General features: G+C 37.8%; 1 protein-coding gene across 1 annotated transcript in view; it reads right to left on the reverse strand.

Moving 5' to 3' along the window:
• Positions 1-13,246, reverse strand: part of EXT2 (exostosin glycosyltransferase 2) — an 80,242-nt gene that overhangs the window by 13,739 nt on the left and 53,257 nt on the right. Inside the window, exon 10 of the mRNA XM_069784665.1 lies at positions 4,614-4,780. Within this exon, the coding sequence (XP_069640766.1) occupies positions 4,614-4,780 (167 nt within the window). The remainder of the gene's footprint in view (positions 1-4,613; positions 4,781-13,246) is intronic.

Here is a 13,246-nt window from a genome sequence, read left to right on the forward strand (position 1 = left end):
CTATAATTTATTAGTCTGTTAGGAATACATTCCATTTTAGCCAGTGATCTTATTAGGTTTCTCAGACTAAAGAAGGATAGCCTGATTTAATAGTGGTAAGGGACACATCCAAGGAAAAACATATTGCCAAGTGAAGAGGAGGTATGCTTCTTTGTGGACAACACTATTCCAATGACTCTGCTAGACAGCCCTGAAGATAAATATTTTTGGACAAAGCATCTCCCACATGAAAAGTCAAATAGAAGTTCTGACTTGGTAGTTTTACCAAAAATCTTGTAGAGAGACACCAAGAAAAAATGACAGTAATTTTGTTTCCGAGTCGAGTTCCTCAAGTGACATAAACAGCCTAGCTAAAACACCCTCCAGCCTCACCTCTCCACAGTTCTTTCTGCCTCCTAGCCTCAACTATTCTGTGCTGTTTTGCTGTACCACCAGAACAGCTGCCACAACTCATTCTCCAGAAGGACAGAGAAGCACTTCTTTGCACTCCAACATTAAATTTATTAGACTATATTAAGTGACATGCAACTTCGGGAACTGGCTAATTACAACTAATAATAAACAGAAAAATAATCAGCATTTCCAAAGCTACCATGGCAACATTGTAAGAATGAAACACTGGCTATCCTCTACAAATGAAAGAAAACCCAGCGAATCAGTATTCCTTCTCTCCTCCTAGAGCCCCATCCACTCTTAATTCTCCTCCAGTCCTCAAAGGGATGGCTTGTGCTATTACAAAAAAACCAAAGCAAAATGTAAACACAAAGCCCATTAAAAGATAAGCGATGCTTCACATGCACACAATTTGGAAAATAACTTCAATTCGAACAAGAGCTTTGATTATGGCCAGCAGTTAGCCATGGATAAGTCTTTTGGTAAGCAGAGTTATATTATTCCTCCTACAAAGGAATGCTGAAAAATACACTTTTAACAGTCAAAGTGGGTATGAAAGAATTCTTCTAAAGAAGGCATTCAAACTTTACGATGATTTTAGCCTAGTGAAATATGCAATTCATCAGAGTTGATTTTTTTTTTTTTTTTAAAGAATGCCAGAGACATGAAGCAGTGAAAAACAGCTCTGAGACAGAATATGATCATCTATTAGCAGAAGGCAAAAAGCTTCCAACAGGAAAAACAGAAACTTAGCAATGCACAAACCAATATTTTCTATGAACAAAACCCACGGACTCAGAGCAATAATCCCAATTTAGATTATTTTTATTATGGCTGTAATAAAAATACTTTGTCTTTGTAAGGACAAAGTGCTGCATGAGTACGTAATAAGAAATCTTTACGAACTTCATACTTGGAAACTGTTATCCCTGCTTTTCAGGGTGATAGAAATGCTAAGCCATCTGCCCCAAGGCCAGCTGAGACGCAAAGGGGGGAACACTACAACGTGTGCTTTTGGTCTCACATTCAAACACTAAACCCTTCAGGAGCAGCCAATGGATCTACTTTAATTTTTTAAGATGATAATCTAAATACTCGCTCCTTTTCTTGGGTCTCTCTGATACTCCCTCTGTGAACAACAAAGATTGGTAAGTGGGGAAAGCTGTCTAGCCCTAAACAGGTTTTTTTCTTCCAGCGCCCCAAGTCATGCCTGTGATTTCATCATGTAACTTAACAGAAATACTTTTTTCAAAGTCAGAATGTCATGACTATTCTTCTGCTACCTTAATACAGCAGCACACAGGGACTATTTTTCTGCTTGCTCCAATAGATTTACGCAATGTCATAAATCACTGTACCATAATAGTTCACTTTTAACAAGTAAAAAATGTCTGACACTTTGAGTGTTACTATAATTTTTTATGGTTGAAAGTGTACAGAGATCAAAGTTTTCTGGCTTTTTTTAGGCTTGCTCTATACATTCAGACAAGTCTGTGACAGAGGGGGTTTTGCCACATGTTTAAATGTAAAGTCTCAAGGATGTCAGGAGGAGAAAAGAAAATTACTGAATGTCACGTTTCCAGCCCTTCTTATGACCAAAGCAGAAGCAGACATACTTTTAAAAGAAAATGTTCTAGTAACATTATATGCTGCTACTGTTCCCTCTGGATTCCCCTGCAAATGAGTCAAGAGCTTGAGAGATACTTTTCTGGTAACATGCATAAACAGATAAATAAATTATCACAGGCTGAGGACAATTTAAACATCTGGGAGCCAGCTCAGGCCTGTCAAGCAAGTCACAGACACTCAGGGACAGGAAAGATCAATCTTCAGCCCCTGATTTCTGTGCCAGAGAGTAGGATCTACATCAACCACCCTCTATATGAGGAAAATTGTGTATTTATAAAATAATAGGCTGTGCTTCTGTATTCAAAGACATTTCTATTCATTTATTTTAGGGGGGGGGGAGAGGGGAAGCTATCTCAAAATATAAGTATTCAAACTACCCACGGGTTTGTCTCAACTATCTGCTCAGTAAGGCATTTTAATTTTCCACCGATGGGGCTGTGTAGTAAGCTGAATTCCCAGAATCAAAAAGGAATAGGATTTATAATAAAATGCAAAAAACTGCAAAAGCAATAGTTTTTAGTCTGCCAGACTAAACAATCTCATGTCCAAACAGTTACATTCACACACTGAATATAAGGACTGTTACTCAGATAGTCCCTGCAACCAATGAATATGGTCCACAGAAGACCAATAAATTAGCCAGCACAGTCCAACAGCTAGACCTGGGGTGAACAGTTTTAAGTCCCAACTGCCACCTAATCACACTGACTACAGGGGAATTCACATCAACTTTTCTTTACCCCATTTTTTTTTCATGAGGATAACCCTTTCCTGCCTAAGTGACCAGACTCAATATATGTGAAGTTACAGATAATTCTCCACTGAGGATGTTTAAATTAACACTTCAGACACACGAGCACTGCAGTTCTACTTCTCACAACTTCTGGCTGACACAGCTGAAACTCAGCTGCAGTTTGAATCTCTGCTTCGAAGCCCTCCAAGACTGCTTTGCCAGTAGCAGAGATTCATTTGGAACTACTTATACAGTCACTTAGGTTTTTATAAGACTTATTTTTATTTACTTAGAGACAGCTCGATGAAAATGAAAATCAAACTGCAAATGGAGACAGGATTTACACAGCACGCACATTATGGATTTGTTATCTTTCATCCCGTCAGTTCACCCTCAAAACTAGTAGTTACAAGCACCAACACAGACAAAAGTAAGTCAGCTTGCAGAACTGCCAACGCTTGATTGCTCTGCTGTTGCAGTGCAGTGCTTAAAACATTCAGTGTAGACAACGGAGTATAGAGAAGGCATATGTGGCCAAAAAAACCCCTTCCTTTAGTTGTCTTCTCTTCATTCCATCTTTCACACTTCATGTACTAGCCCATTACTCTTAACCTGGCAAGGGAAGTATTTCCTTTCTGGAGACACACATGATAGATTAAACCTCTGTCTCCACTACTTAACATCTTTGTTATTACATCAGCATACCTATATTACCACAAGTCATTTCTTGAGTCCAAAGCTCGTTACTTGCTAACAGTCTCTTTCACTTGAGAGGGAGAAAGAGCTGTATTTTACCACATATGTATTCACATTAAAGAAATACTTCCAACATCTCTTACAAAATATCTTCTGGTGTTAACAACTACACATGGGATTGTTAAAAATGAGACAACTATCACATTTAGTCTGCTTTCTACCCTTTAGAAAAGTGGCTTTCATTATTTCACTCAATTTAGGCAATAGTTTCGTGTTCTAGCTCTCATGTATGAAGCCCAGTGTTGTTTTGCTCTTGATATTGCAGGGACAGGTATGACTACATGATTCAAACCTTTCTTAAAATATGATATGACATTTTCTGATGTCTCCGATTTATTTACAAATGTAGCATGTTTGTCTTAAATACACACGTAACAGTAATATCAGATTATGGACTGTGTCATACACTCAAATACTAATGGAAGACAAAGTTTAACTCATTCAGCCCAAAATTTTGGAAGGAAGACAAGTGTTGCTTTAAGTAAGTGCACTTTTTAACAAACAACTCAAATGCCTATGAAGACTGTCACCTCTTTGTACTGCCATGGGTAACTGATTTGGACAAACTTTCTTTTTGTTGATACCCTCATTACAACACCAGCTGTTGAAGCTTTGCCATTTCAAGCCTATGATACATATGTCCCCTCCCTGACATTCTTCAGTTCCTCTTTTCATTGCACTCCACCTTACTTCGGCATGTCCTCAAGAGGCCTCCTCTGTTCCCAACACTTAATCTCTGAAACTTGTCTTGTCCATCAAGACACGTTAACTTGGATAGCGCTTCTGATTTGTCTGAAAACCGTCTGAAACTGTTAAGAATGCAATCCAGTCTCCAGACTGCTTCCATTACACCAATTACACAACATTTTCTGGAGTCTCGTGGCATTACTGTGCCAGTTACCAAAAATTTTCTGTTAGCTGGCATTTTTTTCCATAAAGTAATGACTACCTGTAAAAATATTTCAGTCAGCATTGAACTGTTACGGTAAGGAGAGATGCAACAATCTGAATCAGCAGACTGTGCAGTGCTTCCTCTACTTTATATACACATGCAATGTTGGAGCGGACAGCCTAAGAGACAGGAAAAAACCAATTCTCTTACCTCATAACCAAACTGGAGTTCATCTGACGTTAGCATAATGATATCATCATCAATAGCCAACACTGCTTCTGTTTCAATCTCATCATAGGGGAAGAAACGGTTACTAAGTTTGTTTTCTGCAGTCCTAACAACTTTCAGGGGAACACGAATCTTTGGCCAGAGGGACTCTAGAGAGAAAAAGTAAAAGAAATGGAATTCAATATTATACTTTACTTCTGAATGAGTCTGCACATCTGTCTTAGCTTCTCTTTACTCTTTTTTCCTTCACATCTTAAACAAAAGCTTCTTAATGGCAAATTTACACCTGACTTTCAGTTAGGCAAACACAGAAGCATATGAAGGTGAGAGACAGAAGTTCAGCTACATTTCCCTCTTTTGCTCTCTACGGAGAGCTTCACAGACAGCTATAAGGGGGATAGCTTGCCCAAAACAGCAGTCCGTGATAATCGCGTAACAAGAGTCAGTGATACTATGTACTGGTTTAGGACCCACAGCAAGAAAAGATATTTTACTCAACTGCAGTGCTTTAAAAGAATTTGAAGCAACAGTATACAATCACTGACTGCAAGTCTAGGGTCCTAAAGAATTTGGAAAAGAATGTTAGTTCTATCAAGTGCTGAGAAAAACAGATTTTATTGTATCAATTAAAAATCTAGATACACCTAAAATGTTAATCACTGTTGACAGTAATGTAATTGTAATGAAAATTGTAACATGTACAATTACCTACACAGGAAGAAAAAAGCCACATATCTTCAACCAACTGGAGAAAGACATAACAAAAAACAATGACTAGAATCTGAAGCCAGGCAAATTCAAAGTATGACTAAGGCAGACATTTTTAACAGTAACAGTGGTTAACCTCTGGAAGAATTTAACAAGGACAGCAGCTGATTCTGTACATCTTGTCTTTCAACAAGATTGGGTATTACTATAGAAGATGCACTCCAGTTAGAAGTCACCGGATTGAAAGGAAAGGTAATGTGGTGACTCATGACTTACAGGTCAACCCAGACGATCTTACTGCCCCTTCTGCCTCAAACTCTATGAACAGCGAGATTGTTGACTGTCATCGGGATGAGAATAGGAAGCTTGAATGTAAACTACTAGGACATGGGATGCGAATACAGAAATTCAGAAGATAGCTCAAGGAAATAAGATCCTTGCTTGTGTGTTCTGAGAATGAAAAGAGGAAGGTAAAACAGGTGTCAATGAAAAAAGCCACTGTAAGGGGTGAGATAAGAGAAATCCTAACCTGAGAAAATGGTTTTAGTTTGTAAACAACAATATATAATCAAATTCTGGAAGTATTCTCAGCAGAAGGATCTGAAGAATGTTGGATGACAGACAACACAAAAAATAAATGGGTTACAACATGAAACAATTATGCATACACACTTCCAATTCCATAATAATCCAAAATCAGGTCTGCTTCCAAGACAGCTTTGCCTTCTTTCCACTGTCAGTCTGTTGCACTAGGAAGGATAGTTACTACCAGAGAAGGAGAGGAGTGGCTTCATTCCAACGTGTACAAGTAAAACTTGCTCCCAGGAACGAATGTCCACGTCCTCATTGCCACTGGGCCTCTCAGATTTAACAGCTCACACAACACCCAAATAAAACACAGAGCTGTACACTGCTTAAAGACATCAGAGTCCAAACACTACTTCACTAGGAAAACAAAGCAGTTTTTCCAAACTGCAGTAAAAGTCTTCAAAAGTCAGTTTTTCTTGGAGCTGTATTTTAGAAAGAAGGATTGGCACGCTTGGGTGGCCAAAAGAAAGGAGAAGAAATACACAGTTGTATTTACTGGCAAAATTTGTATTCAGTCTCCTACCCTGAGATTTTTCCTGTGAGACTGAAAAAGTGACTGTAACATCCACCTTTATCTGGGTGGTCTTGTAGACCATGGCCTGTATTTGACATTATGCAGGTTCTTGTCCAGTTTTACTCACCTCTTTTCCTTCTAGTAGAAGGCAAGAGGCATCAGCCCAAATACCAGTGCACACTTGAGTGGCTTGTGATACTGATTAGTAGCCAGTTGGAAGGATTCAACCACGTTACTGATGGGCTCCAATGGAAGTCACAGTCAGCCAGCAGCTGAGGAGATACAGCAAGTGCCTTGGGACCACAACAAAAATCTTCAAAAGCCACGGATTCCAATTATAGTACAATGAGCTCATTTTATTCTCAGCATTGTAAGGTCTTTGAAATCCCCTGCTTGAACCATAATCTGAAAAAATGATTTCAGTAGGACACCACTAAAATTCCAAATTTTCATCTTACTAGTTATCCTAACCTCAGGAGACAGTAACATTGAACAACTGGACCCGTCCATTGCAAATTAGTACTCTCAAGTCAACTCACTGCTTTCTGGTTTACCCTACAACATGGAAGTATCCATATTTATAAGACAGTTACAGATACCTCAAAGACACATATAACGGCCTCATAAAGACTGTAGACTGTTTAACATTTGCAAGCTACTTAAAGACCTTAGGCTAATTGCCTATAATTATCCAGTTATAATCCCAGCATTGGTATTGAATAATTTTAAGCAGCCTGCTAGACCCTGAAAATACTCTACTGTCACAAATGCTTCGGTAGCAATCAGAATTGCCATAGGTATGTATGCATTTGTAAATTTGTATTTATAAATATTAACAAAGTTTACATTTTATACATGTTAAGTACTCTTTTGTTCCGGCTTTTCTTCCTTTCACATCTGCTACACATAAAAAAAAAAGACAAGACAACCAAATTGCGACAAAGATCTTATTTCAGTGCAGGAATACACTGAAACAAAAATTGAAACTGAAAAGTCACTAGGATTGAAAAATAGTAATTCAGAAAAGCAAGCAAGCATGGATGCTTTAAGCTAGCTCTTTGGAAAATCAACTGTTTGATAGCTTACTAACAGACATGCCACTTGCACAAAAATATGGTAACAGAAGAAAAAGTAATGAAAAGTATGAAAAATGAAGGTGTAATCTAATTATAATCAGCACGCATCTCATATGTCAGCAAATCCTGTTAAATCCACATGATTTACTAAGGTCTTGGAAACTCTCAGAACGACAAATTCTCAAAAGAGGTATGTTACTGGAAAATATTTGTGCTTTGAGAAACATAATACAAAAGTTTCTGAATTTGGACGTAAATTCATGAACAGAAAATACCAGCATTTTGGAGAAACTTTGAATAAGACATTAGGGTACCAGTTACCCTGCAGCACGCAAAATGAAAGAAAGCATAAAACTACTTGCTGCCTAGAATCTGATCTGATACTGAAGGCTGCTGTACCTGCAGAGATGGAAGCCCATGGTAGATGTCATGACACAATGACACCTGGGTAACCGCTTTGGCAGCCTGGGCAAAAATGACTATTGCAAAGGACAGCAGGCTCCACTCAGAGATCCAAGTATTCAAAATTAGCCCTGCTGCAGGAACTCCAAATGAAATATATAGTCAAAAAAAAAAAAAAGACAACAGCTACTTCAGAAGTCAAAGTTTTAGAATCCATCAGGAAGGTTAACACTGTCTATATTTATTTCAAAAGACCACAAGAGTATTTGTACTTTTCTTTTTTGCACATAGGAGAAACGTGGCGTAAAGGGAAGTCAGAGATGGGGTCTGCCACTTCTGTAACACCACGCTCTGAAATTTCAGATACTGCTTGGGAAATTATGAGAAACCTGAGCACTAGCAAAACATATATGGGGGAAATTCTCAGTTTAGTAGACTTTATTATAACCAAGGTAAAAGCACATGCTTTATTCTTACAGTAAGAGGGCACTGCATCATTTAACAGAGTATGACAAAGATAAAAGAAGTCCAGGACAAAGGTAGATAAAGTCTTACAAGATGGCATGAGAACCTTTAAGCACACAAAAGTAAAAATGCATGCTTGGACTGGGAATTATTCTTACTTCTTTTAAAACCAGTGAGGACTTTCTGTGATGCAGCAGAAGACAGAGGTAAAATATGAAAGTAAAGCTCTCTGGAGCGTATAAAAGTCCACATATATATGGAGACTGAAGAGAATGATGGGCACCTCCTATTGCACATCATACTGAAATAATTACGAGAGAAGAGTGTTTGAATAACACTTACACTTGCTCTTTGGCAACAAGACTCAGGGCATTCTTGGCACTTTGTGCTATTTAGGACTACTGATGCACTGATTGCAGGAGCTGCCCACAGAAAACAGCATGTGGTCTTCTAAACACAAAATCAGCAGTTTCTCAACTTTGCCAAATGCAGCTTCCACTTCTAATGGGTTTACAATCCCTAACAACCACATACATGGCTGTATTCCTGGCCAGCCCACAATCTCACCATTAAGTCCTGAAAGTCCGCATCTCGCAGCAAATTTTTCAAGCATGATTTCAAGATGACTTCCACAAACTGGAGGGTCAAAAAAGTGCTGTAATTACATTTCCATTTAAAACACTCACATACAGAAGAACAGCAAAAAACCCCATCCTCTAAATACGCGCTTCTCAGCTACAACTCCCAGTGAATTACATGAAAGACATAAGGAAGAGAAGGGAGGACAATCATGAGAGGCAACTTCATTATAACCTAAAGGAATACCCTCTCACACCAAAAAAACCCTTCACTTTCCACATCTCCCTAGGCTTGCCATCAGATGTTTGTAACAAAAACGTAAGTAACATAAGCTTGCAAAATGCTTATGTATAAAAATGAATTCTTAGTCTGAAATCCAGCCCTGTTTCTCAGCTCTAAATGAACTCTTACATCATACATAAAAGGAGGATTATTAAAAATAACAGTGAGTAATATTTCTATGGAGTGTATTATCTCTTTTCAAAGAGAAATGGCACTGTCATGTTGTTAAATAGCATCACTCTCTGTATCCTTGCTTCTGAGAAACTGGGAAGTTAATAGCATCTGAAGGGGTCCTCAGCAGCAGATGCATTATTATCTACCTAGTCAGCAGACAGAAGTGTATTTATATAGGAAACGACTTGCTCTAATTATTAATCATCCATTCCCAGTTTCAACATTCAGCCTAGGGAAAGTGAGAATCAATATGGCTGCTGTACAGAGCTAACCAATATTCTTGGGACACCCATTCTAAGTAGTATCAAGTTCAAAAATAGCACATGATACTTGAATGCAGATGGTTTGTTGCACTTGCAATTGGAAGCAGCAGGTAAGGATAATGAGGAGGAGCTGGAAATGCAGTGTACACTCTTGATGGCAAGAGCTGAATGCTTGCCAGTATTAAGAGCACTATGACAAATCAAAATGAAAATAAGATCCACTTATTGACTAAAATAATGGCATTTTGATGACTCATACAAAGATGCTCATACAAACATGCTTCTCCTGTTTTACTTCCTCAGTAACAACAGCTAGGAATATCTTATGACTACCGATAAGCTGGCACCAGAGTATTGATTCATATTAAGCTCAGACTTCCCACAACTTCTGTGGAGCCCACTTGGAACTATAAAAAGGAAAAATCTTTCCAGAAGTTGTGCAAGGTAGACTAAGATCAAAAAAATGGCAGAAAACGCCCCTAAACAAGCTCCTCTGTATGTACCTGCAGTTGCACAGAATCCTATACACCATGCTCAATTCTCATACCTGATCTTTTACAAAAATCTTTTATTTGATGCTCATTCTAATTGTTCTATAGTAGTCTGTATGAATTCAACTAATTGAACATGGACGATGGAAGCCTAACAAGTACTTTTTCAGTCTCAGAGATTGAATGGCAGAACTTAGCTGGAATCTGAAGTTCCAAAAAACTGCCAGAAACAACATCATCAAGCATGTTACATCTATTTATTATCAGAATTCCTTCAGTAATGGCTGACTGAAGAAGTCTGTCCAGACATTTCAACTGCTTCAACTTAGGACTATCTGTTCGAGACAGGTGCTTTCTAGTTACATTACAATGTTTATATTCGTCTACAGTAATGCACAGAATTCCTCTTATATATAACAGAACATGGGTTTCTAGGACATTTAGAGCCCAGTTTTGCTAAGCTGGGTTTGTTGAGCTAGATTTCTAGACTTCCTTGGGAAATAACATTGCAAAATGTTCGTAAGATGATTCATGGAAGACTAAAACCATCATGAATTAGTTCTCTAGCTAATCAAGGAAAATGGCATTAAGTCTCTTGTGAAGAAGCCAAATTAATTCAAAACCTAAAGAGAAGTTCAGAAAAACATTCTTACCAGTGCTGACTATTAAAGGCATGGTATGCAAAAAAACCTGCCACTGAAGATTTTTTTTTTTACTTTTTTTTTAAAGTTAACACTTTAAGATACAGTAATCCATAGGATACTCAGGTTCCTTATCCCCAGTGTTTTATATCAGTGCTGTCCATTAATAGTATCAAATTGAAATACAAAGATGATTATTGCAGTAATACCTATAAGCCTTATAGTCTGTATCTTATTCCAAGTTTATCAGCAACTTAGCTCCAGGAACCACTACCAATACAACTACACAGAAAGTACACATTCTTTAAAATACACTTTTCATTTTTATAAAACTGAACCTAAAAAGGAATCAAGCTACCACACACGATTTGTAGCTTGTTGCATATTTACTAACAGTAATGCATTAATACATTTTTATACCATTTATGTGGTAGACAAAATGGTTTTTTTTCAATTGTCTGAAACAAATGTGATGAAATGTCGGTGGAAATTTCTATCACAGACTACCTTCTTGCATTTCAGAACTAGCAATTTAGACAAATACAAATGAAAGGGCAAAAGTATTTGGCTGATGGAGAAGATGAAAAAACATCCTGTCTACACAAATATTCCCAGCAGCAGGCACTCGGACCACAATGTTTATTTTAATAGATGCAAAGTAAACGAGAAAAAAAAAAAAAATCTCGTTTTTTTTGCTTGTAATATTTCAAAGCTTTTAATTTTTTTGCTAATGTTATACATGCAGTCATGGGCCTGCTGACATTACTGTTGGGTTGACAGGCTTCTAGCATACTCTGTATGGCTGAGAATATATGCAAAACTCAGCCAAAGACACAGAGCAGAGATCACCTCCCTTAAATCCAGACAGCATTTAAGATCAGCAAGGTGTTTCTATAAAGCTTCAAGGTTCCAGATTAAAATCATCATCACATGTGGTATTTTCTCTCTGTATTTCACCTACAAGAGCCAACATTTTTACCATCATAAGCACTCTGAGAACTTCAAAATGTTTGCCCAAGACATCTGTGTTGCTCAGATTCATCTGTTGCAGTTGTATTTTTTTTCCTAAGACACTGCTCATATTCTGAGTTCAAAACCAAAAGATTAGACCTTTGCTTTCCAGTCTCACCCAAAGCACAGTGTTCCTACTTTGGTGCACAGATTCAGCAATGACCTCAAAATACACAGTAAAGCTTCTACCCCTTTACACATACCTATGTCTATGATACCTCTCAAATAGAAAGTATGAGAAGGCAGTATGTTCAACTAAGCAAAATAAAGGCCAAAGCACAGGACCTTCTTGAATCAATCCCTTGCCCTGAAGCTGAATCATTGAGTGATGGTGAAGACTTCACCTCTGAGTACCCCAGTTTCTAAAGCTGTAAAATGGGAATAACCAGTTAATCTACTACTTATATAGTCAGGACACATACATATTTATACATGTTTTGAAGGTACTCAGATTAAATTAAACCTATAAAAAGCAGTTTCCTTTATTATTTATATTTTAATATATTTATATTTTACTTTGATTTCAAAGTAGACATTAACTTTCTAATTAGAAATTTCAGCATCTACCTAATAATAATGCCATGAACAATGCTGCTTACATAGCAGTTTTAAACTATAGGTCTCAAAGCATTTTATCTAAGACAATGTTGTTGTATTCATTTTACAGACATGGAAACTGAGGAACAGTAAGAAATGAGTTGCTCCCATTCAGCAGGGAGAAATTGTGTCTCATCAGTGTCCCAGCTACAACAACTATCTGCCCAAGAACAATAACTGAAACATTGTTTTTAGTGCTCCTTAATTTTTGCTTATTTCTCAAGAACCTCGTGAGACAGCCTGTGTGTCCTTCACTGTGTTCAGGTACCAGTATGGCAAAACAAGCAGGAACTCAGAGCAGACAGTTAGGTGTATAAAGATCCGTCATTTAAGCTTGTACTAGTCACCTTGTGTTTCCTTCATACTCAGTGGAGGAAAAAAGGGTACATCTGGAGGGATGATTTAGTTTACCCTAAAATAAATACCTAATGCAGGCTAGATGGAGGTGCTTGTTTCTTTTCACTGATTCTAAATGAAATGCAGTGATGAGCTCAGACTTGCACATGCAGCTCTCAAACATTTTAAGTTACGAGAGTGGTCCTTGCAAACTCGTAGGACAAAGGGAAAAACAGTCTTTAAATTGCTACTGATTTCTAGCCCATATACATGTAGCTACTTTTTTTCCAACTTTATACTTTTGCACGTTATTTGCATGAAAACTTTCCAGTCAAGTGTTCAATTAATCCGTAGCCCTCTTAGCCGCTTACTTGATTTAGTATCAGCCAATGTGACAAAAAATCTGTGAGTCAGATCAGAGCTGCGTCTGCTCCGACAGACCTAGATTTGCAAGGAGTTTGTTTTCCACACACCTTGCACGCTTCCCA

Source organism: Haliaeetus albicilla, chromosome 5 (genome assembly GCF_947461875.1).
Source record: "Haliaeetus albicilla chromosome 5, bHalAlb1.1, whole genome shotgun sequence".
In the NCBI taxonomy this organism is placed as follows: Eukaryota; Metazoa; Chordata; class Aves; order Accipitriformes; family Accipitridae; genus Haliaeetus; species Haliaeetus albicilla.